The sequence below is a fragment of the Haliotis asinina genome, chromosome 5, assembly GCF_037392515.1.
Source record: "Haliotis asinina isolate JCU_RB_2024 chromosome 5, JCU_Hal_asi_v2, whole genome shotgun sequence".
NCBI classification, from domain to species: Eukaryota; Metazoa; Mollusca; class Gastropoda; order Lepetellida; family Haliotidae; genus Haliotis; species Haliotis asinina.
The window spans coordinates 4748267-4774000 of record NC_090284.1 but is presented as its reverse complement, the minus strand read 5'-3'; the positions used below and the strand labels follow the sequence as shown (position 1 = coordinate 4774000).

Here is a 25734-nt window from a genome sequence, read left to right as displayed (position 1 = left end):
CACTAAAACATTGCAAGTCTCATTAAAGTGGAGCTACAAAGTCTCCTGTTCTCTTTTATTGACATTCCAGAGACAAATTCTAAACTTATAAGTGCACAGGGCCAAACGAAGTAGGCCAAATATCTGCTTCTGATAAAAGCTGACCCCATACTAGCTGCTCTAGATACACACATTGCCTGTGTATGTGTACTCTGTGAGATACACGTTCACATACAACGGCAAAGACACATGTTCATGCAGTCTAGTGCTGTTTATAGTTCCCCAGCATACGTGTCACTGTGTGTGTACATAACTGCAACAGTGAGGGGAGAAGGAAACAGACCGTGTTTTCTCAAGTTGAAGTTTTATATTGGTTTGTTTGTGTTTAAAAATAGCTAGCGTCCTGGTTCCGTTTTTACCATCTGGTCTGAAACTTGAGGAGTTAAATCCAGACCAAGCACAGAAATATGCCTAACACAGACCCAGCCTTCTATATTGATCTGAACTCCTCTATAGTGCAAACACCATATACCCTTCTTTCACCCTGAACCTAGATGCTTGTCGTCTACTGTTTCAACCAATCACCTGGCTTCCTTACAACACATGCCGATAACTGTTAATTGAGGTCATAATGACTTCTCCCCATTTGAGTGTTATAATGAGGTGTTTTATATGCCATGAAGATAAACTCTTCAGAAGCTAGCATCATCTTCATGCTTCTTGAAGCTGATCCTGCCAGACATGGTCCGGTACTCCAGGAACAGCGATGTTGTCTCAGACCTGCTGGATGAAACAGAGACTTCAAGGTGAGTAATACAGGGGCCATTAGTGCACATCTTTGTAATGAAAGGCGAGACATGGGTGTGATGGTGCCAGCCAGCCAGTGTCTCTGTTTGTTTTCAAAGGGGGCTGGTTGTAAGTCTTGGCTTTGTTGTGAGAAATTCCCTGACGAATATTACAAGATGGAGGCTAGTTTCACCTTGATCACCTTTCACGACCATTCGCTTATGAAACTTCAGGAAAAGTTCAGATTTTCTCTCGATTTCCTTTACTGTGCATGTGTTAACAAATATTTCATGGACAGTTAGTTACAAGAATGGTTTCATTCTTAAACCAAACACACTATTTGTTACTTTACGTCTACAATACTATCATGATCAAAGTCATGGACAGTGAAGTCAGTAATGTAAATATATGATTTTATTGCACATATTTCTGTCAGTCAACATTTCATCACAGTTATTAATTCTTGAGGTGCTGACACATTCAATAACTTCCTTATGTACAATGTTGTATTTTGTGCACTGTACAAATACATGCAAACCTACTCCATGATTGCAATACAGAATAACACAGAGTATCTCATAATGGTGCACTCGTGTATACTGACAATCAGTCTTCTCATGACCAAAGTATACATTAGACTTAAAGCTATCAAGGGAATATCTGAACTCAAAATATGTTGGGAAAATTGAACATATTAGAAAACGCTTGACAAGATGACTGATTGATATGACATCAATATATGATAACAATCTCAAAGTGTATCCCCTCTATACCCTGTACTAATACACTTAAAGTATTTCATTACTGGGGGCATTGAAGAAAATATGTCTTTAAAAAAATTCTTAAAGAAAGGAATAATGGTGATTCTGACTGTTGAAAACAAAACTGCCTGCTCATAACAAACAAAAAACGTGATCCTTTGAAAGAAGTATATATAGGCTCATTGTTATAATCAAGATGGAATGGTGTTTTAGAGATGACACTGAAAATATTATTGATATCCAGCCTTCACAGAACATCCAATGGTCTGTAAGTACAAATGAACCCACTTCTTGAATCAAACCTTTGAATCATGCTAGGTTATTATGATATTGATACACATCTAGTATCTACATTTATGAACAGACCTGGTTTCAAGATAAAAAGTCTTATCTGATAACTTGCACCTGTCAGTGAATCCGATGTGTGTTTTTATTGAATGTTTTACTTTATCTTGAGGCATTAATGATAAGAAACTCACAAAAGTACTGGGTGACCTCATGTTTGCCATAGTAGAACATAGTAGGACATGCTTGGAAGCAGCCAAACAGCATCAGGAGGCAGTCAGATATTGCTTCATGCCCCTTCATCTGCTGTTCTTTACTATATCAGGACCTGAGGCGGGGTTGGATATGTTCATCGGACACACAGTAGATGCTTTACTGGTGTTGCATAAATAATATTTATTCTTATTGCATTCAATTTGTGGTGTCATTTGTAGTGTATAGGTACTGATGTCATAGTGTATAGGAGAGCTGGAGTGAGTGAGTAAGTTTGGTTTCATGCCACTTTCAGCATAAATGGGGTTATCCATGTAGTGAATTGAACTTATGTCTTTGGTGTGATGAGCAAAGACATGAACCACTAGGCTACCAAGATGAACATAAAACCCGTCGTTATTACGCCTTCAATAGAAGAGACAATATGTTGAAGATAATTGTTTTCTGTGTAGTGTTCGTGCACACATACGCACATGAAAAGTCTTTCTTAAAAAGTCCTTGCATTTGGTTTTGCAATATAAAAATGCACTGAGCTTCCAAGGAATTTGCTTGGGGCTAACTAAATCCATTAATCTGGAACATACGATAGACTTGATACTGAGGTAAACTGAACAATACTATACTGGTAGCTGTCAGGCACCTCACTGAGGGGCAAGGAAGTTCTGGTTCAAATATCATAAACCATGTTGGGATATAACCTTTCCTATGTAACTATACAGTAACCATTGTTAAAAAAAATACATTATTTTACTTTAGATGAAAATTTCAAGTTCATCTTCAAAGTTATGTTGTTGATACAAGCACATTCACAAATGTCTGAAAATAAAGCAGCACAATGTATCCTCAAGGGCCCTGTGAGGTCTGCTAAAATGGTCTTGTCAGTGCTGCAGCCTGTGTCGTCAGTGTCGCTTGTATAGAGTCCAGGAGGCCTTGAACCTTTCCCAACCCCTCCAAGAGATCCATAGCTCCGTCTCTGGGGACAAAACGTCTCAAGTCTGTATCATGATACACAAGGATGTATCCAGACTTGCTCAGAGGCTGATATTCAGGTCCTGAGATCTGTGGCTCTCGTCAGTCTTGTCCTGGCCTGTTACACTCACCTCATATCTGTTGGGTTCTGTGACACTTACTTCATTAGCTGTCTGATCTGTGACCCTCATCTCAAGAGCTGCTGATATCTGTGGCTCATGAGGTGAGAGACACAGAACCCAACAGTACAACTGAAACCGTTGGGTACAATGTGTGAAGCCCATTTCTGGTGTTCCATGCCATGATATTGCTGGAATATAAAAGCGGTGTACAATCCAACACACTATACTCACCTCATGAGTTGCTGAGATCTGTTCTACTCACCTGATGAGTTGCTGACATCTGTTCTACTCACCTGATGAGTTGATGAGATCTGTTCTACTCACCTGATGAGTTGCTGTGATCTGTTCTACTCACCTCATGAGCTGCTGAGATCTGTTCTACTCACCTCATGAGTTGCTGTGATCTGTTCTACTCACCTCATGAGTTGCTGAGATCTGTTCTACTCACCTCATGAGTTGCTGAGATCTGTTCTACTCACCTCATGAGTTGCTGTGATCTGTTCTACTCACCTCATGAGTTGCTGAGATCTGTTCTACTCACCTCATGAGCTGCTGTGATCTGTTCTACTCACCTCATGAGCTGCTGAGATCTGTTCTACTCACCTCATGAGTTGCTGAGATCTGTTCTACTCACCTCATGAGTTGCTGTGATCTGTTCTACTCACCTCATGAGTTGCTGTGATCTGTTCTACTCACCTCATGAGCTGCTGAGATCTGTTCTACTCACCTCATGAGCTGCTGAGATCTGTTCTACTCACTTCATGAGCTACTGTGATCTGTTCTACTCACCTCATGAGCTCCGCTGTTGTCTGAGAGGGACTGTAAGACAGCAGGGACAGTATTGCTCTCATCCCATGTATTCGGATGATGGGGTTGGTGGACTTCACACATGTCTGTACAATATCAGATACATAGGGCACCTGCAATACAATACATGTTAATGCAATTTTGAATAATGTAAGGTTTGTTCTAAATATATGATACTAATGATCTGCACACATAATAATATTAGGATTGGGTACCATGAAAATTTTAGTACCGTGGTATGCCAAGGTTTTTGTTCAAGTACCATGGTATTTACCATCATATATCAAGGTTTGTGTTCAAATATCATGGTATATCATGGTTAATGTTTAAGTACCACAGTATATCACGGTTTATGTTCAAGTACCACGGTATATCAAGGTTTGTGTTCATGTACCACAGTATATCAAGGTTTGTGTTCAAGTACCACGGTATATCAAGGTTTGTGTTCATGCAGTCTAAGTAAACTTAGTCTCAGTGTATTTCATTACACTCCACCACTGAGTCTAACAAAACCTAGGAGAAGGTCACATCAGGTAACCTTTGAGCGACCAATGACCGTCCAATCAAACGCGAGACGGTTAAATAGATTTAACCAATCAGAAAATGGCTACTATTTAGGGATCGGAGCGACTTTCAAAATATCCAGGCCACTGACACAGATGTCTCCACAAACAAAAATCTGCATATAACAGTTATTTGACCTGCAGTATATACGCTTTGGGGTTTCTGTTGACATGGTTACCATTAGCTATTATTTCTGCAAGATAACATCCTTCAATATTGCCAAAACACCATTTTCGGTGACTGTTTACTGTTGTCATGGTTGTACGTATGTCGTGTGAATCACTCGGAAGCGAATGCATGCTAAATATTCAGAATCATTGGGGTACGAACCTTTCCGAAAAAAAGTTCAAAAGGTATGTGTGATTGTGCACCTTTGCGATTTGGTAAGCTGTGTTCTGATTGGTCAATCTCAAAGGTTACTGGACGCGACCTCCCATAAGGTTTTGTTAGACTCAGTGGTGAAGTGTAACGACAAGTACTGAGGATAAGTTTACTTAGACTGCTGTTCATGTACCACAGTATATCAAGGTTTGTGTTCATGTACCACAGTATATCAAGGTTTGTGTTCATGTACCATAGTATATCAAGGTTTGTGTTCATGTACCACAGTATATCAAGGTTTGTGTTCATGTACCACAGTATATCAAGGTTTGTGTACATGTACCACAGTATATCAAGGTTTGTGTTCATGTACCACAGTATATCAAGGTTTGTGTTCATGTACCACAGTATATCAAGGTTTGTGTTCATGTACCACACGTATACCATGCTGCAGTTGTTCATGCAAATTTGTTTTACTATTTCACTATTTAATTTTAAATCCAAACGAAAATATTTGTTTGTGGATTTGTAAGGGCAGAAATGTTGCATCTTTTTTATTCTTAAACAAACACCAAATTCATTTCAAAATAATCCAATCAGATTTATTATTCAAATTTCCTCTCCTGTTCTGAAATACATGTGGTATAATTGTGTCACTTATTTCCCTCCTATTGGGAACGATTCACAGTTCAATAAATAAATACTTACTTTTGGTAATCCCTCTTACAAGCCCAGGCAAAGTGTTCTGTGGCTTCTTTTGGTTAATGTGTAAACTTGTATTTCTAGTACCAACCACATGCTTTTCTGATGCATATTCACTTTGAGCAATAGGGTGATGACGGTGTGACTGTATAATTCCAACATAACCACACTTGGTACAAGAACACTGCAAAGCTTGCTTTCCATTAGCTCTCTTTTTGAGTCCAAACTTCTGCCATATATCACCTTTTGCTTCTTTATTTGGCACAACTTCATAGTTATGTCCTGCCTTTTGTAACATACCAAGTTGTAGCAACATGCTTAGTTAAACCATTCCCATATTAAAAATCATCATCTGGATGGTTGGGCTTTCAGTGTATTGAGAGTAGTTTCTTCATTCAGTCTACTTTGGAAAGTGGCATTTTAAAAAAAACCATATGAAAAACTAGTGAGATCATAAATGTTTTTAGCAAAAATCTTGTCAAAAGAAAAGAGTGTTTTCTTTGAATGACAAAAAAACCCCACAGTTTTCTGTGGGCTTCCGCAGTACGTACCGATTCACAGAAAAAACACATGGTTTACCAGAAAACCGGTAAAGCTGCTGATCTCCAGTTAATATAATCTTCTTATCATATAATGTCATACGATAAGGTAATTTAGAAATGACAAAGAATATGTACCTCAGTGAACTGTTCCCTTTACAGTTGTATGCTAAATGTTTTCTTCTAGCTTTTGACTTGTCACCTACACAGTGTCCTAGACTATTGCGATGAACATGATGATGAAGTCTGAGGAGAATATTGCCACTGTACCAGTTTGTCAGTGTTCTGCTTGAACTTTGAGAAGTTCGCGATGGCACGACCAAGATGTATCTTGAGATCTGAGTTGCTGGGGGAGTTCTGTAGAAGTTGGCACACACGCACCATCAGATTCTGCAGGCTGCTCTGAAGAAAAATTCAAACCCCATTCAATCCTCCCACCTCCCCAATACCTGACTATAGATCAGAAGGGTGGTGGCCTGTCGACATCTTTCATATACTTAATTACCGCCTTGACTTTCGTTAGAGACTTAAGTCTTGCCAACATATTTTAGATTTCGAACGTTGATTTGCACAACAAATTTACAATGCTAAACACCCTGACTTACCTGGTCCTCAGAGCTTGTTGCTAGGTTTGCGATGAGACACACAGCATTACACAGAATCTGGTCATCGGTTGGGTGACTGCTTAGGGCCTTCAGTAGACTGCATCCCGAACTGAAATCTTCCTGGAAATAAAGTTTGTCATCATCCATGAGACTATAATGGATGGAAATACCTCTGGGACATTTACAAATCACATGCATGACTGTGAGAAATCACACAACCAAAACACACAAGCATTTTCCTCAGATCTTAGGGTTGTTGTTATTTTTGTGTGGAGCAATATGTCCTTTTGGTTTGAGATGTGAAATAACCTGAGTGATGTCACATTCCGAAATGATATCATGCATTATATGCAAACACCCAGAAATCTGTTGAAATATCAACAACAAACTGCCTGCATAGTATGATGATAATCTACCTGCATTATGTGATATGATCTACCAGTACAACATCATGGTCACCTACCCATACAAAACCAATGTCATGATAACCTGCCTGTACAATATGATGGTAACCTACCCTTACAATGTCACCACAACCTGCCTGTACAATATGACAATAACCTACCCGTATAATGCCGTAATAACCTGCCTGTACAATGTGATAACAACCTACCCATACAATGTCATGATAACCTGCCTGTACAATATGATAATAACCTACCCATACAATGTCATGATAACCTGCCTGTACAATGTGATAACAACCTACCCATACAATGTCATGATAACCTGCCTGTACAATATGATGATAACCTACCCTTACAATGTCACGACAACCTGCCTGTACAATATGATAATAACCTACCCATACAATATCACAATGACCTGCCTGTACAATATGACAATAACCTACCCGTATAATGCCATAATAACCTGCCTGTACAATGTGATAACAACCTACCCATACAATGTCATGATAACCTGCCTGTACAATATGATAATAACCTACCCATACAATATCACAATGACCTGCCTGTACAATGTGATGAAAACCTACCCATATGATGCCATGATAACCTGCCTGTACAATGTGATAACAACCTACCCATACAATGTCATGATAACCTGCCTGTACAATATGATGATAACCTACCCTTACAATGTCACGACAACCTGCCTGTACAATATGACAATAACCTACCCGTATAATGCCATAATAACCTGCCTGTACAATGTGATAACAACCTACCGATACAATGTCATGATAACCTGCCTGTACAATATGATAATAACCTACCCATACAATATCACAATGACCTGCCTGTACAATGTGATGATAACCTACCCATATGATGCCATGATAACCTGCCTGTAGAATGTGATAACAACCTACCCATACAATGTCATGATAACCTGCCTGTACAATGTGATGATAACCTACCCATATGATGCCATGATAACCTGCCTGTACAATGTGATAACAACCTACCCATACAATTTCATGATAACCTGCCTGTACAATATGATGATAACCTACCCATACAATGTCACAATGACCTACCTGCGATGCGATGATAACTTACCCATGCAATGTCACGATGACCTACTTTTACAAACTGAATAATGCCAGGATAACCTCTTCCCTGAACAATATTATGATGACCTACCCATACAATGTCACAATGACCTACCTTTACAATTTGATGAAGATCTAACTGTGCTATGTCACGATGACCTACTTTTACAAACTGATGATGACCTACCTGTATGATGTCATGATGGCCAGCCTAACTGCATAATATGATGATGACCTACCTGAACAGCCAGGATGACCTACCTGCACAATGCGATGTCGGTGCCATTCAGTGCCATTGGAGAGATGAGCCAGTATTTTGAGGGCCATCGCCTGTGCCTGTAACATCAAGGTACATATGTTGCAGGCTCTCTGTCAACCTATCAGGGTTTTATATCTCACAGGACAATATGAAATACTGGTCTTTGTATTTTTCTTGTCATGGTTTGTTGATTAGGTATCTGATATAGGATTCAACAATTTAATGTGTCTGCAGAGTTATTGCTTGTGAGCTGCCTCCTACTCACTCGTACAGTACCAGGAACAAGTCAAGACTAACGCTCGGTCCCCGAATATATATATTTTTGATAGTAACACATAAACCCAATCAAATTGGAAAGGAACCGAAGTGAGTTGGGAGTCAACCTGACTTGTTTCATCTACTGCTTTAGCATTGCAGGGAGGGAATGGCAGTAGGGGAAATAAGATGGTTCAGGGACTGAAAGACAGACCAGGAACATGTCTGTGATCGTGCTATACGCATTTTTGATATTAGTAAATGTATCCTGTGTGGATCAACTGGGATGAGAGAGGTTTTAACACTGCTATATATCTCGATAGTATCAGTGCTGAGTGTTACAGCTCTTGACTCTGAGATAATCTTATGATGGTGATATCTGATATCAAACCTGATAAGATGCTGCGTACACTACCATCAGGAGAGTTAGTAGCCAGGGTCATGAAGATACTTTAGCAGTCGTAGTTGTCTGATGTAGGTACCACGTTTACAAACACATGTACATATATCGGAAATTCAGTCATAAGAGACTACAATTCGAATTTGAAGTTTTTGTGAAATGAGTTGAACAGACTACTATATGACAAGTTTTCATGACAGTCCCACTTAGGAATGTTGTGTGCCAACAATAAGGTTGTCCATGTGGGACTGGCAGAGTGATTCATTTGTGAAGGTACCATCAGCAAAACTGATTGGAATAATTCACGGTTCACACGTTTGTGAAAAAACAATTTTGTGTGGTATCGGGTCAGCTCAACCCTTGACTTTAGATAGAAAGCAGCTTCATCATAAATGGAGTCCCCACTGCTTCATGACCATGGAGATCTGGGTCAGAACTGATCTTCAGCAACCCATCCTTGTCATAAAATTTGACTAATGTGATCAGTTGGTCTGACTTGGTTGACACATGTCACATTGCTTACATTGATGCTCATGTTGTTGATCATTGGTTGGATTGTCTGGTCCATGTTTGACCACAGGAATACAACAAACCAAAAACCTCAGCTTGATTCATATTAACAGTAGAATAAATCAACATCCCAAACACACCATACACAGGGGAAACTGTATCCTGTCAGATGAAAGACATGGTTGTGAGGCTGTATAGGTATCTGTGTCACTTGGTACTAACCTGCTTGTCTGATGATGCCGTCAAGGCCAGTATCCGGGGTAAGGCATTCCGTGAGGATTCTACTATTGCATCATGGGTATTGGGGTGCTCCACAATAAGGCTGAGTGTGCTGAGGGCCAGGAGTGCCAGGGTTGGGGACTGGTAGGTACACATTGTCAGCACTGGTTGGAGGGCGCCATCGTCCAGGGCTGTCAATGATATACAGAGGTCATCATCTAGTCATCTTGTCAAGGCATGCCTCTGATCACTGGGTTTGATCTAGTTTACACTTCTTTCATCTATATTGTCATATAGTATTCAAGTGTTTATTGCACACATCTATTCATTTCATTCAAGGCTTTTGTCTGATCATGGTGTTTTGGTGGCTTGTCTAGTCATGGCATGCAAGTGGCCATTGCATTTGTCTAGTCATGGCACATGGCACTTGTCAAATGTTACTAACACTAATAATTACCTTTTTTCTTGAGTTCTGGTGATTTACAGAAGATCATGAGGGAACTTATCCCATCAGTCAGGATCTGTTCATCTGCCTCATGTAGTCGAGACAGGGTGCTGTCAAGACAACTAGACATCAGTTAAAGTGACAGTCACATGCGACACTGTCAGCCAAGATCTGGATCAGGGTAGTCATTATGATAGATGTAACTTGAGGATGATGTCAATGGATAAATGAAATGTCATACAGCTTCATATTGCCCACAGAGGCGTTATTACTTCCAGGAATTCTGACTTCCTGCTGATTGGCTAGTTTTGTCACATGCTCATTTATGCTCACTATTTGCAAAGCATAAACCCAAACCAGCACTGTATCCTGACAACACAGTGCCACCAGCACTCCTCCATTGTTCATGATATCACAGTCACATGTAACATATCTTTCACACTATCTGTTCACTGAGTTCATGAGTGCACCTATCAGACAAAACACTATAGGCAATAAATACATGATATAACCCACTTGCAAGTTATAATTCCCACAGCAGTGGTCTGAATTTTGAGCCAGGAAGATTCTTGAATTACATGTAACTTGTAGCTTGTCCTTGTTGGTAGTAGTTACTGGTACAGACACGAGTTGTACATCTCGTGTCTGGTACATCTAGATATGTCACAATCTACCAAACCTTCCCTGAACAAGTTAGTATTTTGGTAAAAGGATGACTACGACCTTGTACCAAATACCTGCAGATGACCTTGATGGCACCAGCAGCTGCCAGTTCCTGATGCAGGGGTTGATGGGTGACCAATGCCTGGAGACCAGACATGACAGATCTCTGAAACACATGGGCTGACATGACAGATCCCTGAAACACAAGGACTGACATGACAGATCTCTGAGACAGAAGGACTGACAAGTCAGAACTTTGAAACACATTGACTGACATCACAGGTCTCTGAAACACATGGACTGACAAGACAAATCTCTGAAACACAAAGGCTGACCTTACAGATCTCTGAGACACAAGGACTGACATCTCAGATCTCTGAAACAGAAGGACTGACATGTCAGAACTTGTAAACACATTGACCTGACATCATAGATCTCTGAAACACATGCACTGGCGTCACAGATCTATTGAATTACACAAAATAGTACATATATTGACATTTACAGAAACTGATTTTGCTCTGAACAGAGCTAATAATGCCAACAGATATCTCCATGTAAAAGCATAGAGTAAAGATATTTCTGTCCAGGTGGCACATACGGTATTTGGTGACAAACCTATTGTTGAATAACTGTGATCAAATTATCACTCCTCATCTACCATTATCCTTTTCTTACTCATCTTGTGTTCTCTAACTTATACATGTTTGTCGCAACACAGATAGGACAGACAAAGCCATTGTAACGTCCAGACTAGAAGGTCTAATTATGAAAAAGTTTCTTGTAGTCAGGTTATGACATCTTGAACAAACACAAACATGATGGATTACACTAACACAAAAGACAACATGCTTAATACTAAGCTTATCTATCCCCCCACTTCCTCCTACCACCCCCATCCACCGTCTGAGTGCAGTCCTTGGTGTCCCTGATGTGAGCTACTCACTAGGATCTGGACATTTTCTGTCTGTGCCAGGACGATGAGAGATTGGATACCGCCAAGCTCCACCACCTGGAACAAGTGGGAATATGTAGTCGATGGAAGCGTGGATGGTGAGGATGGAAATGCTAGTGTCAGTGTTGGTGTGGATGAAGGTGTTGGTTTTCATGTGGTGAGGTTGATGGATTGATTTGAGTGTGGTATTGAGTGTGTCACTATGTAGATGTGCACATGCATGTAGGGTGTGGGTTGTGTAGTGTTGGGAGGGTCTGGGGTACATGTGTTGAGAAGGAGGGGGTTGAGATGTAGGGATTGAGTTGGGGGAGAGTTTTTTCCAAGGATGTACATGATCTCATATAGAGATGAACATTTGAAATTTCAGGTTCCCACTGTTGGGTCCACATAACATGTCAGAACATCACCTGTTGTATCTAAAACACATATAGTTTATGTTCTAGCTGTGAATCATCTTTATTTAGAATGGCAGTGAGATTATATGGAACTGACTTACCCTTTTAATGAAAGTATGATCTTTGCATCTTTCATTGAGACCATTTGCAGATTCCAACTGAAATTGCTGAAACAAAGATTGTTTAAGATCCTTAAAATCCTTACACTACATGAAATACATTAATGATTAGTTAACTTTATAAAAAGAAATTTACAGTGACAATCTGTCCAGTGTAGACAACTCACATGCATTTGTGACCTGGCCTTGGTGATGAGCTGGGTGACAGGTGCGCAGTCATCACAGACTCGTTCAGGTTCCTCAATACCCAGCTGAGGCAGCGGAATCTGGTGACAGCAAACAGTTATCTTACCAATGGCATGAAAATAAGACAGACAAAAAAATTAAATTTAGTCAGCAAAATATCCATCTTTGAAAATTAATGATAAGAACCCACTAAGGTGTGTATTTGAGGAACAAAATTATACTGTACAAACAGAAATAATTAAATGCTATGAGATGGCACAGTGTATTGTCATCTAAATCTGTAAGCCTTCTGACTTCCATATCTTCTCATCCCTGTTTTGCCTTTAAACAAAAAAGACTTATACGGTAAAAAAGAGGTCACCTGAAAACTAGAAGTGGCCTAAATCATTGAAGTTTTGTGTGTATTTATGTGAAGCAAAACATTGTTGCAATGTGGTGATCACTCATGATCATATGTGATCTCATGTCATGTGTATATCAAGCAAAATGCACGATGGAAAGTGTATGATAAAATAATACTGAAACCTACTAAATAAACCTGACACATGGCTGCAACTATAGTTAATGCGCTGTTAAGCAAAATATGTTTTTCATGATACAACAAAGCACATCAATAATCACTTTCTAAATGAACAATCCTATCAGACATACAGTGTAAAAGAATAATTGTATTTCTATCATTATATATACTGTCAAGATTTTTTCCAGATATAATTCTAGAATTATTAAAAAACTTAAATGATATTCACTGAAGTATTGTTTAAACAGCATTGAACACACCTCACGCCCATAACCCTTCTTTGAAGCAGCAGAGTACACGGTAACAAAACACAGGTTTAAGGGAAGACAAGTTTTAGTGGAACCAGGTGTTCAAAGAGATAGGTATTAGTGGGAAGAGGTTTGTAGTAGTGGGACAGGTGGGAAGAGGTTTGTAGTAGTGGGACAGGTGCTGGTATGATATTTGGAGACAGGTGTCAGGCAGACAGGTGCTAGTGGGGGACGTGTCATGGGGAGACAGGTACTAATAGGAAAGTGGGAGACGTGTGTCATGGAGAGGCAGGTGTTAGTGGGCGAGAGGTATTTGGGGAGACAGGTGTGAGGGGATGGTACAAGACAGTTGTGAGGTGAGGACAGTTATTAAAGAGTCAGGTGTTAGTGGGAGATAGTTATTAGTGTGAGACAGATTCAGGGGAGACAGGGGTTAGAGGGAGACAAGTGTTAGGTGGGGATAGGTGTTAGATGGAGGCAGACAGCAGGGGAGACAAGTGATGAAGGAGACAGGAATTATAGGGAAACGGGTGTCACGGTTAGACAGGTGTTAGTGGGAGACAGACGTCAAGGGAGACAAGTACAATTTACCTACCCTTTCATTGCAGCATTTCTTACACAGGACTCGTCCACACTGGCGACAGTGGTGTTTGCGGCGTATTTGGTTGAATTTGTTATTACAGAGGACACAGGTAGACACCTGATTGTCTTCAATCCACCTGTAGACATTTTACAAACATAATAACATAGGTATTACGTATTACTGGTTGTTGAATAGCAGATATGATTCAGCAGTTACATCAATATCACCCTACTCCCTAAGGCTGTGTGGTAGCCTAGTGGTTAAAGTGTTCACTTGTTTTGATTCTGGAAATGGATACAATGTGTGAAACCCATTTCTGGTGTCCCTTGCCATGATATTGCTGGAATAGAGGCGTAAAACCATACTCACTCCACCCTACCCCCACACCACCATTTGACACACTAATTAAATGATCAGTCTCCAACATATTTAAAACTGATAATAAATTTTCATTTATCCTTTAATTTACAAATTCAAATTGATCTTACAGGTCAAAATTTATCTGGATAATATTTGATCAGACATTTTTCTTGCATTTCTTTTACAGATAATATCAATCCGAGAAAGTTGTAGCAAATACTTTGTATATTGTAATCTGCATACATAAGATACGTTTAAAAAAAATAAGAATACACTACAAGAATAATACAAACTTCAGTGCTGTACATATTAATTTTTGACAGATTGATGATTTAATTTAATCTCAGTGACAAACCTTGCTTTTGTCAGAATGAACTTAGGTGACTGGTAGACGTCTGGTACTCCATCAACTCGGGCTGGGTAGACGTCCTGTCCTTCTAGCTTGATACGGCAACCCAGCAGAGACATTGTGTGACAGAGACACCCACTGTTAGATCAGGCCAACTGTCTCTTGTGACAAACACGACATATCCAGTACCACCCTTCCTTTGCTCCGGTTAATAGCATGGATCTAACTAGACTTGTATATAGTGGTATGGCCTCGTTTTACAACGTCAATCGACTATTCGCTATACGATCTTTGTACTATTTGCAAGTCAAACAATGGTCCTATTGGACCCGTAACTGATGCACTAGTATGAGATAACTGATACATATCGATGATAAAACTCACATGGTCGCGAAGAGTTGAGGGGGTGTGTCAAAAACAGAAGACGGGGTTGTCTCCCTTTAACGCGACCGCTTGACAGAGGAGACCATGAGATTATATGGGTTCTGGCACTCACAACCTGTGCTTGAGGTCGACTGATATGTATGTATATATGAGGTCGACTTATTTATACATTCTTTGTAAGCATGTTTATGCCGTTTGTATACGTCTGTTCACCCAGTACAGGATTTGGCCCTGTGGTGCTTAACCGTGTAATACGGATCCCACTAAGTATCAAGTGTCAAGTATATAGCAAGTTTGAAAGCCGGTTAATTATCGGGATTACAAATGTTCTGCCTTACAATTCTTTACACAAATTATGAGGAACTGTTTGGTTAGGTTTGTAAACCATTAACGATTTACACTGTCATGAAAAGGAAGTCCCCCCACCACCAACTTTCTGATTGATGTAGTGATCAAGGTCCGTCATATATACTGCGACTGATGTACGTAAAGCTTTTACATTTTGTGCTTGTACCCTCCCTTCAAGTCGTGGAAATGCATTGTATGATTAACTAAATGACGATTGGACACACGCCGGTGAACACACCAAAGTACAATCGATTTCGCATTTCTTTTCGTTTCACTGAGGTATGAATCGAAAAACCCATGTGCAAACGGCGTGAACTCTATGCTTAAGAGGTTAACCCAGGCAAGCGAGGAAAAAAGGCAAGCGTTTCTTTAAGGATTAGTCTTTTAATATCTTCTCGACTTTCTAACGGTTCGATTACTTACAAATTACTTACAAATTGAGAACACCGGCGCTGTTGTAATCTAACATTCTTTATGGATAACAACTTCTTTATTACATATGATGCGACGTTTCGACTCTTGCTTGACAACGGTATAAGGATCCATACCGAAACATCGCATCATTTGTAATAAAGAGGTTGTTATCCATAAAGAATCTTACCCTCTTATGTAATCGATTGATTTATGGCCACCCCTGCTAACGCCATGTCCGTGATATCAAAAGTACTACATGGAGCTGTGTAATGCATTCCTCAGTGTACAGAACAAGGGTCGAAAGCGCCGACCTTCACGCGGTCTGCATTCACATTATGTAAGCTCAAATTCAGTTCATGATTGAACTCACGCAGAGTAAAAATAACTTATTAGATTATTTTATGCAAAGCGACGCGAAATAGAGTGTTCTTTCTACGTGACATCATTTGCTTATTGGCATCTCAGAATGACGTCATCACATTACGACATATGACGTCATTGTTGGACGTGTGTTGTTGCGACGAAGGAAGATGGGCAGCTTACGACTGATGATTACACTTTTAGTGTTTTCTATTGTTGTCCTCGTAGGGTTCGCCATCGGTTTGTTGGTTGCCGATCATGCCGATTCCAACATTAACCCCGATACGATTGGTGTTTCGTCTCTTTTCATAGTAATGGCGGTGCTGCAGATTGCGTTTGCAGTGTTCGTGATAAAGAAAAGAAGCAATTTAAGTTCTGACACGTTGGAACTACGAATGAGTGATATTGTTGTCACAGAGACAGGTTTTCCTCCTGACGTTATGGCGGATCCAGAGATAAAGGTAAGGATAGGCTCCTGTGGTTAGTTCGGGTAATTTTATTTACAAGTTGATGTCTGGCGCCATCGCGATTTTCTCCCCGGATGTTGATCACTTTACATCCGGGTGTTTGTCAAAGTGGCGTGTTTCTATTTCTTATAGAAGAATTCACATACTTTATCGTACTTATTGAAGCTACTTGAGTACGTGTGTTTCCCGAAGTCAAATTAATAAGTGTTTAAAGAGTGTGTACTTTTGATGATAACTTATTTTTACGACTATAATGGAAATTTATTGAATTAAGACGTTTTATATATGTTACAGTTCGCTTATGACATCAGTCAGTTCGTGAAATGACTAAAGGGTCAGCCATTTGGCATAATATTTGGAAACAACAATCTATATACTTCAGTCATTTCATGAAATTTTACTTAACTCCAAAGTAGATCACAAGTTCATCACTTATTGTTACTAACAGTTAAAACTATTGTGGCAGCGACTGTTGTATTTCACTTTGACTTTGGATCTTTTACACCTGTTAGTTTGAATCTTGTTGTGTCCAGAGCAGTCCACCACATATAGATGAAATGAAATTTCACGTAATGACTGATTTCATAATCTGACTGTAACATAATTAATTTAAAGAAGTTAATAAAGAACGCCAAATGCTTTCATGTTTAAACCGTTAATCTAGGATAGTCTGATCATTTAAATTAAAGTGAACGAAATGGGTGTGGTTTGGAATCACAATTTAAGTTCCCTGACTTGTTTTGAGTAGATCTAGCAGATATCGTGTAAATCGTGCAAGTAACAGCAGTGTTGTATGGACAGAGTATTTGATGTAGAATCTACTTTGAGTTAATTACCTTTTCATTGAGTTATCAAAATCGAAGTACATTTTAGATATAGCTGATACATACAACGCCAGATTACGTAATGTCCATTATGTATTTTTCACAGATTTGATATTAACAGTTTGCGAGTGATAAAGGTTAAAAGCAACAACAACAAAAACGAAGGCAAGAACTAACAAAAACAAGCAAATCCAGAACGTTGTATTTTGTATACTAGTAATGTTTTGCCAACAACCTGTATATCTACCTGTTGGAGTTTGGGGCTCTATTATACTCGGTTATTTTACATTCACCCATTATAATTGATTACTTTTGACTAATGAAATGCTTTATTTTCATTTGTAAGTATCTATTTACCTGAACTAATTTGACTACTATTATTTAATACTACTAGTATTAAATTACGATGTTGGTATGACTAGGGTCTGTATTTATGTCGACTACACGCGAACACTCTGCGCCATCCAACTCACGCCTTGCAGCGCGTGACGACTCATGCGTGACGTCGTTCACTCACGTGACGTGGTAAGACGAGTGTGCTGATCTTCTAGTATTGTTTACCTGCGTTCCAACAGCCGAGGTCGGCAGTAGGTTGTACCCATGACCACTCGCGAGACTGACCCACATATACCCTGGGAGTAATCTTATACAGTACCACAGCGCTACTAATAATCGATAGCAATCATTAGAGGATACTGGCCTGAAACACGCTGGCGACACTCACAGCCAGTCAATGTGTTTTGTGCTGTGGATAGCGACGAAACCCCTCGAATCATGTAAGGTAAGATTCGGGCAATCGTCACATTAACACACATCTGTTTGTCTTTAACTATGATTGTAATGTAGTTGTTGAGTTGGGAACTTAGCTTGAACCAAGCTAGTTGAAACACGGCATGATTAGGTCACAATCGTGACCATAGGTTTTACTATCGTTTGTGTATGTTTACTGAAACAAACACTGCTTTCTACCAGCGGCAGTGCTGAGTCATGTTTATATACATCAGTGTCTTAGCTCAGCAGCAATATCTCTGTCACATGCCAACAAAATGTCACTACCGGGATTGTTCACTTGTTATCACAACATAGCCAACCAGACGTCTTGGTGTCTCAGTCCGTGATGTCGGCAACATTCAGGTTTGAGCTGGTTATTCGGAACGGTATTCATTATGGTCTGTCAGACCGACTAAAGGACCATAGCGATAGAGTATTATAATTAAAGCAAATGGTCATTGAATACTCGTGCCTTTAGGCAGCGTTTACTGCCACCATTGAGAGACTGCTAGGAGACCGTACAACTCTCTCCCATACTCCTTGTAAGGGAATCGATTTAGGCTCTGGGAGGTCAAGTCAGGAATAGCACATCACGCAAGGTTTTTGTGTAGTTGTTTATGTGAACTATACATTTCCCCCCCTGAAAGTAGTAGTTAGAAATCTAAATACAAGCTGATATCCTTCACTTAGATATTGTCTTAAGGCCTTTGTTATAAAAAGAATACTATTAATAACTATGATGTCTGCAGTTGACTTTTGTCGTTCTTTCAAAGCAACGTTTAACGTTTTCGTCTGATTCGTCTGAATAACAAGTTAGATTAACAGAGTGAGGAACAAAACAAAAATACCAAATCATTCCATTTTTCACAACTATCTTGACCTCTAATTTTACCCATGTCATTTCTGTATATAATGCCTTATTGAATGATCATACCAACGGGGAAGTGATCGCTGCAGTTGCAATTTGTAAGTGCAAGAAAAAATACTTGATGTATAGACTGTTGATTTCAACAAGGATGCATCAAGCAAATTTGTGTTTTCCCCACTGCAAAGGGAATTAAATAAAATGAACATAACACATTTTGAAAAAAACGTGATTAAATATTTTTTCTTATCTTGTGGGATATAAAACTGAGAGCATGTATCGAGTTTTAAAAGCTTCCTTCAGAAAATAATACACTTAACGGTTTAACAGTACCGCGTTGACGTAATCCATAACAAAAGAGTAAATAACGAACCCGATCATCCACTTAACTGTCTTGTTAAATAATAACATTGCCTGATCTAAGTGCAGTTAGATATCAGGCAGAGGAACCATTATGTAATTTGTCCAGATGCCTCAAGTAATTTATGTGTTTAGTTTTTGCTTTTATTTATCCTGCGATATTTGCTGATTTATTGAATTGAACAGATTGCATTGTTGAGGGTTAGGTTATTGGGTGGGTATATGCAGTGTGCGATCGTTCTGTTTTCAAAACAGCATATGGTTGTACTAGCAACAGTATCGAAGCGCTATAGACATCAGATTAACGGTCTGCGATACTGCATATTGATTAATAATTCATACTGTTTGCTCAATATACAGCTGCTTCTCCAGATAATAGGGCCCTCAAGAGATGCTAGCTAAAAAGTTGCTCCATGTCATATTTATCTCGTCAGCAGAAAACATCCCTATTGACTGAAGCTATTGATAATATGTCTCATCTGACAAATATACAAGCAGATTACTGAAATGTGTTTTTGGACACACTGTTAACATTTGACTAGAACTCCCCACAGAGTTTCATAATGCCAAACAGTGTAGTAATCATCCGTTAATGGAAGCCATTTATGTATGCTGTGGGACACCCGCGTGCTTCAGCATGACGCCATGTGATTAAAAAAACGGGTTTGGCGCTCTGACTCTAGAGGTTCATATGGGGGTTGCGGGTGCGCACGCACTCATTTGTGTCATGCGTCTTACGTCGACTAGTCTATCGCCAATACAAATCAGTTTACTAATAGTCAGATACTACGTTTGTTTACGATGCATCTTCCCATTCAACGAATGATCTCTTATGGCGCTACGTTATTTACTGAGTCACCGAGCCAGCCTAATGTTCTCAGATCCCTTGGACCATGCATCATAAATAGAGATGAGGCTCACGGTATCGTGGTGTCATACCCTTTACCTGCCACTCAAACAGGGTTGTATTGCGAACAAAGTCACATGCGTTTGGAGAAACCACATGTAGCCTGTATTTACTTGTGAACAGGATCGAACCCTGGACCTTCATGAGGTAGGTTTCTAACTATGTTCAAACATTCACTCTACTACACACCTTGCAGAAATTAGTCTTGTTTGCGACACTGAGATGTGTACAGGACCCTTGATGATGTATTGTCATGACTCACATTGTGTCTCCGGACACGGGTACGGGGGCGGCGGGGTAGCCTAGTGGGTAAAGTGTTTGCTTGTCACGTCGAAGACCCGGGTTCGAATCCCCACATGGGTGCAGTGTGTGAAGCCAATTTCTGGTGTCCGCGGCAGGGATATTGCTGAACTGTTGCTAAAAGCGGCATAAAAATATACTCACTTTAAACTATACACTCGGTGTGAAGGGTGGCTTGTCATTGTCATGTCATCAACCTGACGATGCTGGCACACTAGGTCCCCAGACAACAAAAAAGTACAGCAGGACGGACACATTGACTCACTCACGTTGAGTGTCATTGTACCCTAAAGTGCAGAACGTCCATAATATCAATCTATGATTTGTCTTGCCTGGATTTCATCATCTACAAGTTGCTGACTTGGGCTTTTGATGACTACACCAACCACAAGTGACCACACGGCCAATCAGTGACCGGCCAGATCTAACGTATGAACAGTCAGTCGACGTTCACATGAGCACATAATAATTTAATTATCAAGTTGCTAACCAACCTACACATAGATATTGACCAGTGATAACGTTAATAACAATGATGAAGTGATGACTGTCGATGTTGTATTATTGATGTACTCAATGATAAAACAAAAATAGATGTGATTTGAAAAATGTTGGCGAGACGCCGAGGTGTGTATACAGCTTTGTGTACATAATATTGTATTGCGCCTGCGTGCTCTATATACATAATTCGTGTATAGTCAGCTTTAGGGAGGAGTATCATAGCTCACTGAAAGGCTTGGTGAAAGAGAGAAACGGTGTAAGAAAATCACGAGCGTTCTTGGGGTATACAGTCTCAAGGATAGATACTTGTATGTGGATGACATTGTTTACGTCCAGCAGTGACCTGTGTATGTGAGCATACGTACCATATACTCTCTTGCTGTTATTTGGATGGTATGTAATGCGATGTGATTACGTACACAAATATATACGTGCTCTAATAACCACTTAATGTCTGTATCAGTCAGTAGCTGGAATACGTTACGGCGCTAGTATTTGTAGTGTCAGTGAATTTGTTTAGATAAAAACCCACGTGGTTCAGTGTTATGTGTCCATTCATTTAGAAAACCTGTGTTATCAGGGTTTTATGTGACCTAGGTGTGTGCTTCCAGAACACAGAGACGGACAGAATGAACTCCGCAAAGTATATATTGTGTCCTGAGGGATAAACAATAATATTCTTTGTACCAAATTCTTTACAACAAAATCTGAGATTTCTGTGATTAAAAAAATGCTCAACTGTACGTTCAATGTTCTGCATAATTTCATTACTTTATTGGACGTCAAATGTTCAGTAAGGGCTATGAGGTCTCTGGACCGTTAGTTTTGTAGGTCATGGTAAAACCATGTATGTCTGCAGCATAAGAACAGTCCGCAATGAAAACACATTGATTATATCTGGTTTTCTTTTCATTTCAGGTGACGGCCATTGACTCCCCTAAAGCCGCGTCTTCTGAGCGGAAGTGACGTCAGTAGTTTGCCATGAGATGGGAAAGGAGAAACAACAGCGCTCGGAGTTGCACCGACGTCGACGGCAGAGGAATACCGAAAGGGGGAAGCGTGCCCAGATCCGGAAGGGTCTGGGTGCCTGCATCTTCACTCTTGGGATACCACTAGCTATTGCAGGCTCCATCATTCTCATAGTTGCCAATGTCAAAGAAAACGCTCAAGCTGTCCCACCTTCTTTCCCTGTCCTTGGGCCGGTTCTTCTTACTGTATCCATCATCTTCTTTGCTGCAGGCAGCATCCTCACGGACATGATAAATATCAAACCATGCGTTCAAAGCTGCTTTCCGGATGATCCCAAGGCGTTCTGCTGGAAAAGATGCCCTACGTTATTTTCAGTACTGAGACCCAATGAAGTGACACTGATACACCGGCGGGAGGCGGGCCTTCACGCCCTGCAAACAGAGCCTTCCAAACCAGTGCTTAAAAAACACACCGAGGCCCCCTCTGCCCCACCTGCTCGGAGAGGTGTCAGGTTTTCTGACACCGATGGGGATACGGCACCTGTGAGGATGTCAACATCTTCTGATCTCTCGGATAATGGTAAAGTTGAAAACACTTCCCTTCTGTCTCTGCGACACTGCAAGATTTACCCCAAGGACAGCGAAAAGTGGGGGAGTATGTCTTCTGATCCTGTTGTCAATGAAGAGGGTGTTGAGAATAACGAGGAAGTCTTTACTTTGACAGGAAACAAGACCATGGACAACGACAGTGTGTTTGTATCTCCTAACGATACCGTACATACTACGGATATCGGTAACTCGTGTGATGTGCCAACGGATATTCCAGTCGACCAGAGCCTTCACAGCCAGGATGGGGAACATGAGGTGTTGGTGGTGGGAAATGAACCCCCAGGACAGAGATGAAGGAACCAGACATATATATTATATATTTTTTTAAAGCTGATATTTTAAAGCGTGCTTTCTTTTAGACCGCTTGTTGGAATCCAAAGAAATCTTGTAGCTTTTGAACCTTATGACCAAGAATTCGTTCATGTATCGGATTTAAGATATGCTATTGGAATTTCTGCTCAAGGTTGCCATGGCCATAAGGAAATATACGAAAATTAAGCGTGAAATGACATTTCGTTGAAACGGTCTCCTCTTAAGTTTTGTATCTGAACGACTACTGTAATGTTTTCTGGGGTAATTAACTCTTGGTAAGACTAATAGAGGGGTTATGTGCATTTGAATAACTTAATATTGACGTTTACTCAAACTCGAATTAATCACTATGGGTGGATTCATTTCAGAAAGATATTACTTCCTGCTTTAATTCGGATGTACGTCTATGCTTTCAAACCCATTCCGAATTTATTTCTCTGTACTTCGAAATGGAATGGAATATTTATCCGCGGGTGCGTTCACTGAACAACATTCCATTGTCTACAATATCGACCAGTATCGACCTCTTACCAGTGAACATTAGGTTTAATCAAGGGGTGACCATTTAATGTTGTTGATTATTTTAGGACATTATGTGTTTTATGAAAGGACCAGTCAGTCTTTTGGGATTCCTAATACAGTATTTCTGAGAACATCCAGTAGCTCTAGTCCACTGTTTCATGTCTGCTGTACCGTTCGCCTGACTTTTTCGGGAACGGACATTTTTGTCAAACGAATCCTTCTTCCTCAGATTTTCAAATGGCCCGCTTCTAGCAGATAGGGATATCGTGAATGTCTTCTCTACATTAATTATATACCTCAGTTGTAAAGGTAGACGTACTCAGATTGAAAAACGGGTGATTTTAACCAATGTTGATGTGTATTGGACAGATTTGTCTCGGCAGTCGCTTGTACTGCATACTGCATTTCTGTTTAACTGAATTCGTAATAGTTTGATCTAAAGCCCAATATATTGCAGTTATCCAGTGCCCAGCTGCGCAGAGAGGCCCTATCGTTATGTGCAGCTGCCGTAAACCTGCAAGGAACCTTTGCGGTTCCCCGAGTCGCTACGATGGCTTTGTGCTATGAGACCAAGTTGTAGTTATTTCAGCGAGAAGTAGATTACTGCGTGTAATGGACGTCTTATGATGTGTTACAGTTACAAAGTTGTCGACAGTCGTTAGTGATTAATACGTATATATATTTAGACCATAATATCCATCATGGCTTACAGACTCCATGCCTTACACAGCCTCATTGAGTTATATATCATTATGTTGGTTTTAGTAGATGCTTACCGCATCTTAAACGGGGTCACATCGTTTGCCTCTTGACATGTGTAGCTGTCAACCTGCCTTTACTTAGTCAGCGGTCTCGCAAATATCTGATCTGAGATATCCCACGTGATAAATGGATTATGAATATATATACCCTAGTTTACTGACAGTTTTATTTTTAATATTTTGGAGTTGTGTCCAAGTTGTAAGGATGTGATGTACAATCAGTCATATTTTTCGTGTTGTTTGCACATGAGTGTAAATTTTGTATTAAACACTGTTTTAGTATTGCATATTTGCTTGTCGTTATCTCCCTTTTTAAGATGTTTCTCCCATGTTAAGAATTTGATCCCATGAAGATACAACATCTCTGTGCAGCAAGATTAGGTAGCCTAATGGGTAATGTTAACAACAAGAGAAGGTCCGGTCGATATTCCCGTGGATCCGATCGATATACGATCCCATTACACGTGAATAATTATCAACCATTGACACGAATGCAGGCAATCTGGCTGAAGATAATAACAAGACAAGAAAGAATTGTGATATCGAGTTCCGAGTTGTTTATTGGCGTGTCGGCAACATTCAAGCCATATCGCGGCGAGTTGTAGGCAGCTGAGTTTGGAACAGTCAAGCCTGGGATTGACATCAAAATCATCGATCATCCCAGATGGGATACTAAGACATACATGAACCAAAGCATGACAATCTCTCTAGGGTACATGAAAGTATTTAGAACAATCAAGGATATATGCTGGGCAGGACAGTGGATTCAGCCAGCTGGGTTCTGGCAGGGATGCTGTGTAATGCTGTTGTAGATTATCCGTGGTTCTGGGTTTCTCACCCTGAACTCATCGAACCTACTCAGTATTTGCCATATTTGGCACCGTCTGAATTCCTCTTGTAACCAAACCTGCTAATGTATACCCCATGCAGCTGCAGTTGTTACTCTGTTTTGGTAATGTGTGTCACCTCGTACGTATACGGCTACGGTCAACAAGCACCAAGCACACAAATAATTCGTCCCATACATGCACACTATCAGATAGATTCCCAAAAGTTACGGTTGGTTACATAATGCAGAAAATATACCCATATAACATACGACTGCGTTACAGATAAGCCAACGTTATGCAGGCTTATATAATTTATAACATACGTCCGCGTTACAGACACCTCAACGTTGAGCAGGGTTATATAATTTATAACATACGTCTGCGTTACAGGCAACCAACGTTTCTCATGGTTATATTATTCATATCATACACCTACATTGCAAACACCCCAAAGCCCAGGCGTATACAGACATGCCACATTCAGTCATATAGTGCATCCGACGCACATACAGTTATAGACACAACGGCATCTCAAACAAACATAACTATGGTATAACTCTAAATTGCTACATAGGGGTTACAAAGGTGTTATAGGT

At 40.1% G+C, this 25734-nt stretch overlaps 2 protein-coding genes across 8 annotated transcripts; one reads left to right on the top strand and one right to left on the bottom strand.

Annotated features, from left to right (window-relative positions):
• Positions 1-362: 362 nt before the first annotated feature.
• LOC137283674 (uncharacterized) lies at positions 363-24593 on the top strand. 4 transcript variants are annotated; one of them, XM_067815318.1, is made up of 2 exons: positions 363-785; positions 22055-24593. In XM_067815318.1, exon 2 carries the CDS (start codon positions 22123-22125, stop codon positions 23005-23007), a length of 885 nt encoding a protein of 294 aa, XP_067671419.1. In that variant the 5' UTR covers positions 363-785; positions 22055-22122; the 3' UTR covers positions 23008-24593. The 4 variants fall into 4 exon arrangements, with proteins under 4 accessions (XP_067671419.1, XP_067671421.1, XP_067671418.1 ...); XM_067815320.1 differs by lacking the exon at positions 363-785 and adding an exon at positions 15091-15157; XM_067815317.1 differs by lacking the exon at positions 363-785 and adding an exon at positions 17934-18213.
• On the bottom strand, positions 1165-15048 carry LOC137283673 (uncharacterized). 4 transcript variants are annotated; one of them, XM_067815316.1, is made up of 13 exons: positions 14642-15048; positions 13939-14062; positions 12557-12655; positions 12372-12437; positions 11867-11932; positions 10995-11086; positions 10270-10367; positions 9816-10003; positions 8431-8505; positions 6654-6773; positions 6319-6450; positions 3905-4035; positions 1165-2997 (listed from the first exon to the last, which is right to left on the bottom strand). In XM_067815316.1, the coding sequence occupies exons 1-13, from the start codon at positions 14752-14754 to the stop codon at positions 2889-2891; spliced, it is 1413 nt and encodes a 470-aa protein (XP_067671417.1). In that variant the 5' UTR covers positions 14755-15048; the 3' UTR covers positions 1165-2888. The 4 variants fall into 4 exon arrangements, with proteins under 4 accessions (XP_067671417.1, XP_067671414.1, XP_067671415.1 ...); XM_067815313.1 differs by having other exon boundaries at positions 10270-10379; positions 10995-11116; positions 14642-14985; XM_067815314.1 differs by having other exon boundaries at positions 10995-11116; positions 14642-14985.
• Positions 24594-25734: the final 1141 nt, after the last annotated feature.

Excerpts from the sequence above, each read along its gene's own strand:
- LOC137283673 (XM_067815313.1), bottom strand. The coding sequence starts at position 14,754 with ATGTCTCTGCTGGGTTGCCGTATCAAGCTAGAAGGACAGGACGTCTAC. Across the intron at positions 12,656-13,938 it reads AGAAATGCTGCAATGAAAGG|ATTCCGCTGCCTCAGCTGGG; the intron begins GTAGGTAAATTG and ends TGCTGTCACCAG. Across the intron at positions 8,506-9,815 it reads CGGCATCATCAGACAAGCAG|GCACAGGCGATGGCCCTCAA; the intron begins GTTAGTACCAAG and ends TTGATGTTACAG.
- LOC137283674 (XM_067815318.1), top strand. The coding sequence starts at position 22,123 with ATGGGAAAGGAGAAACAACAGCGCTCGGAGTTGCACCGACGTCGACGG.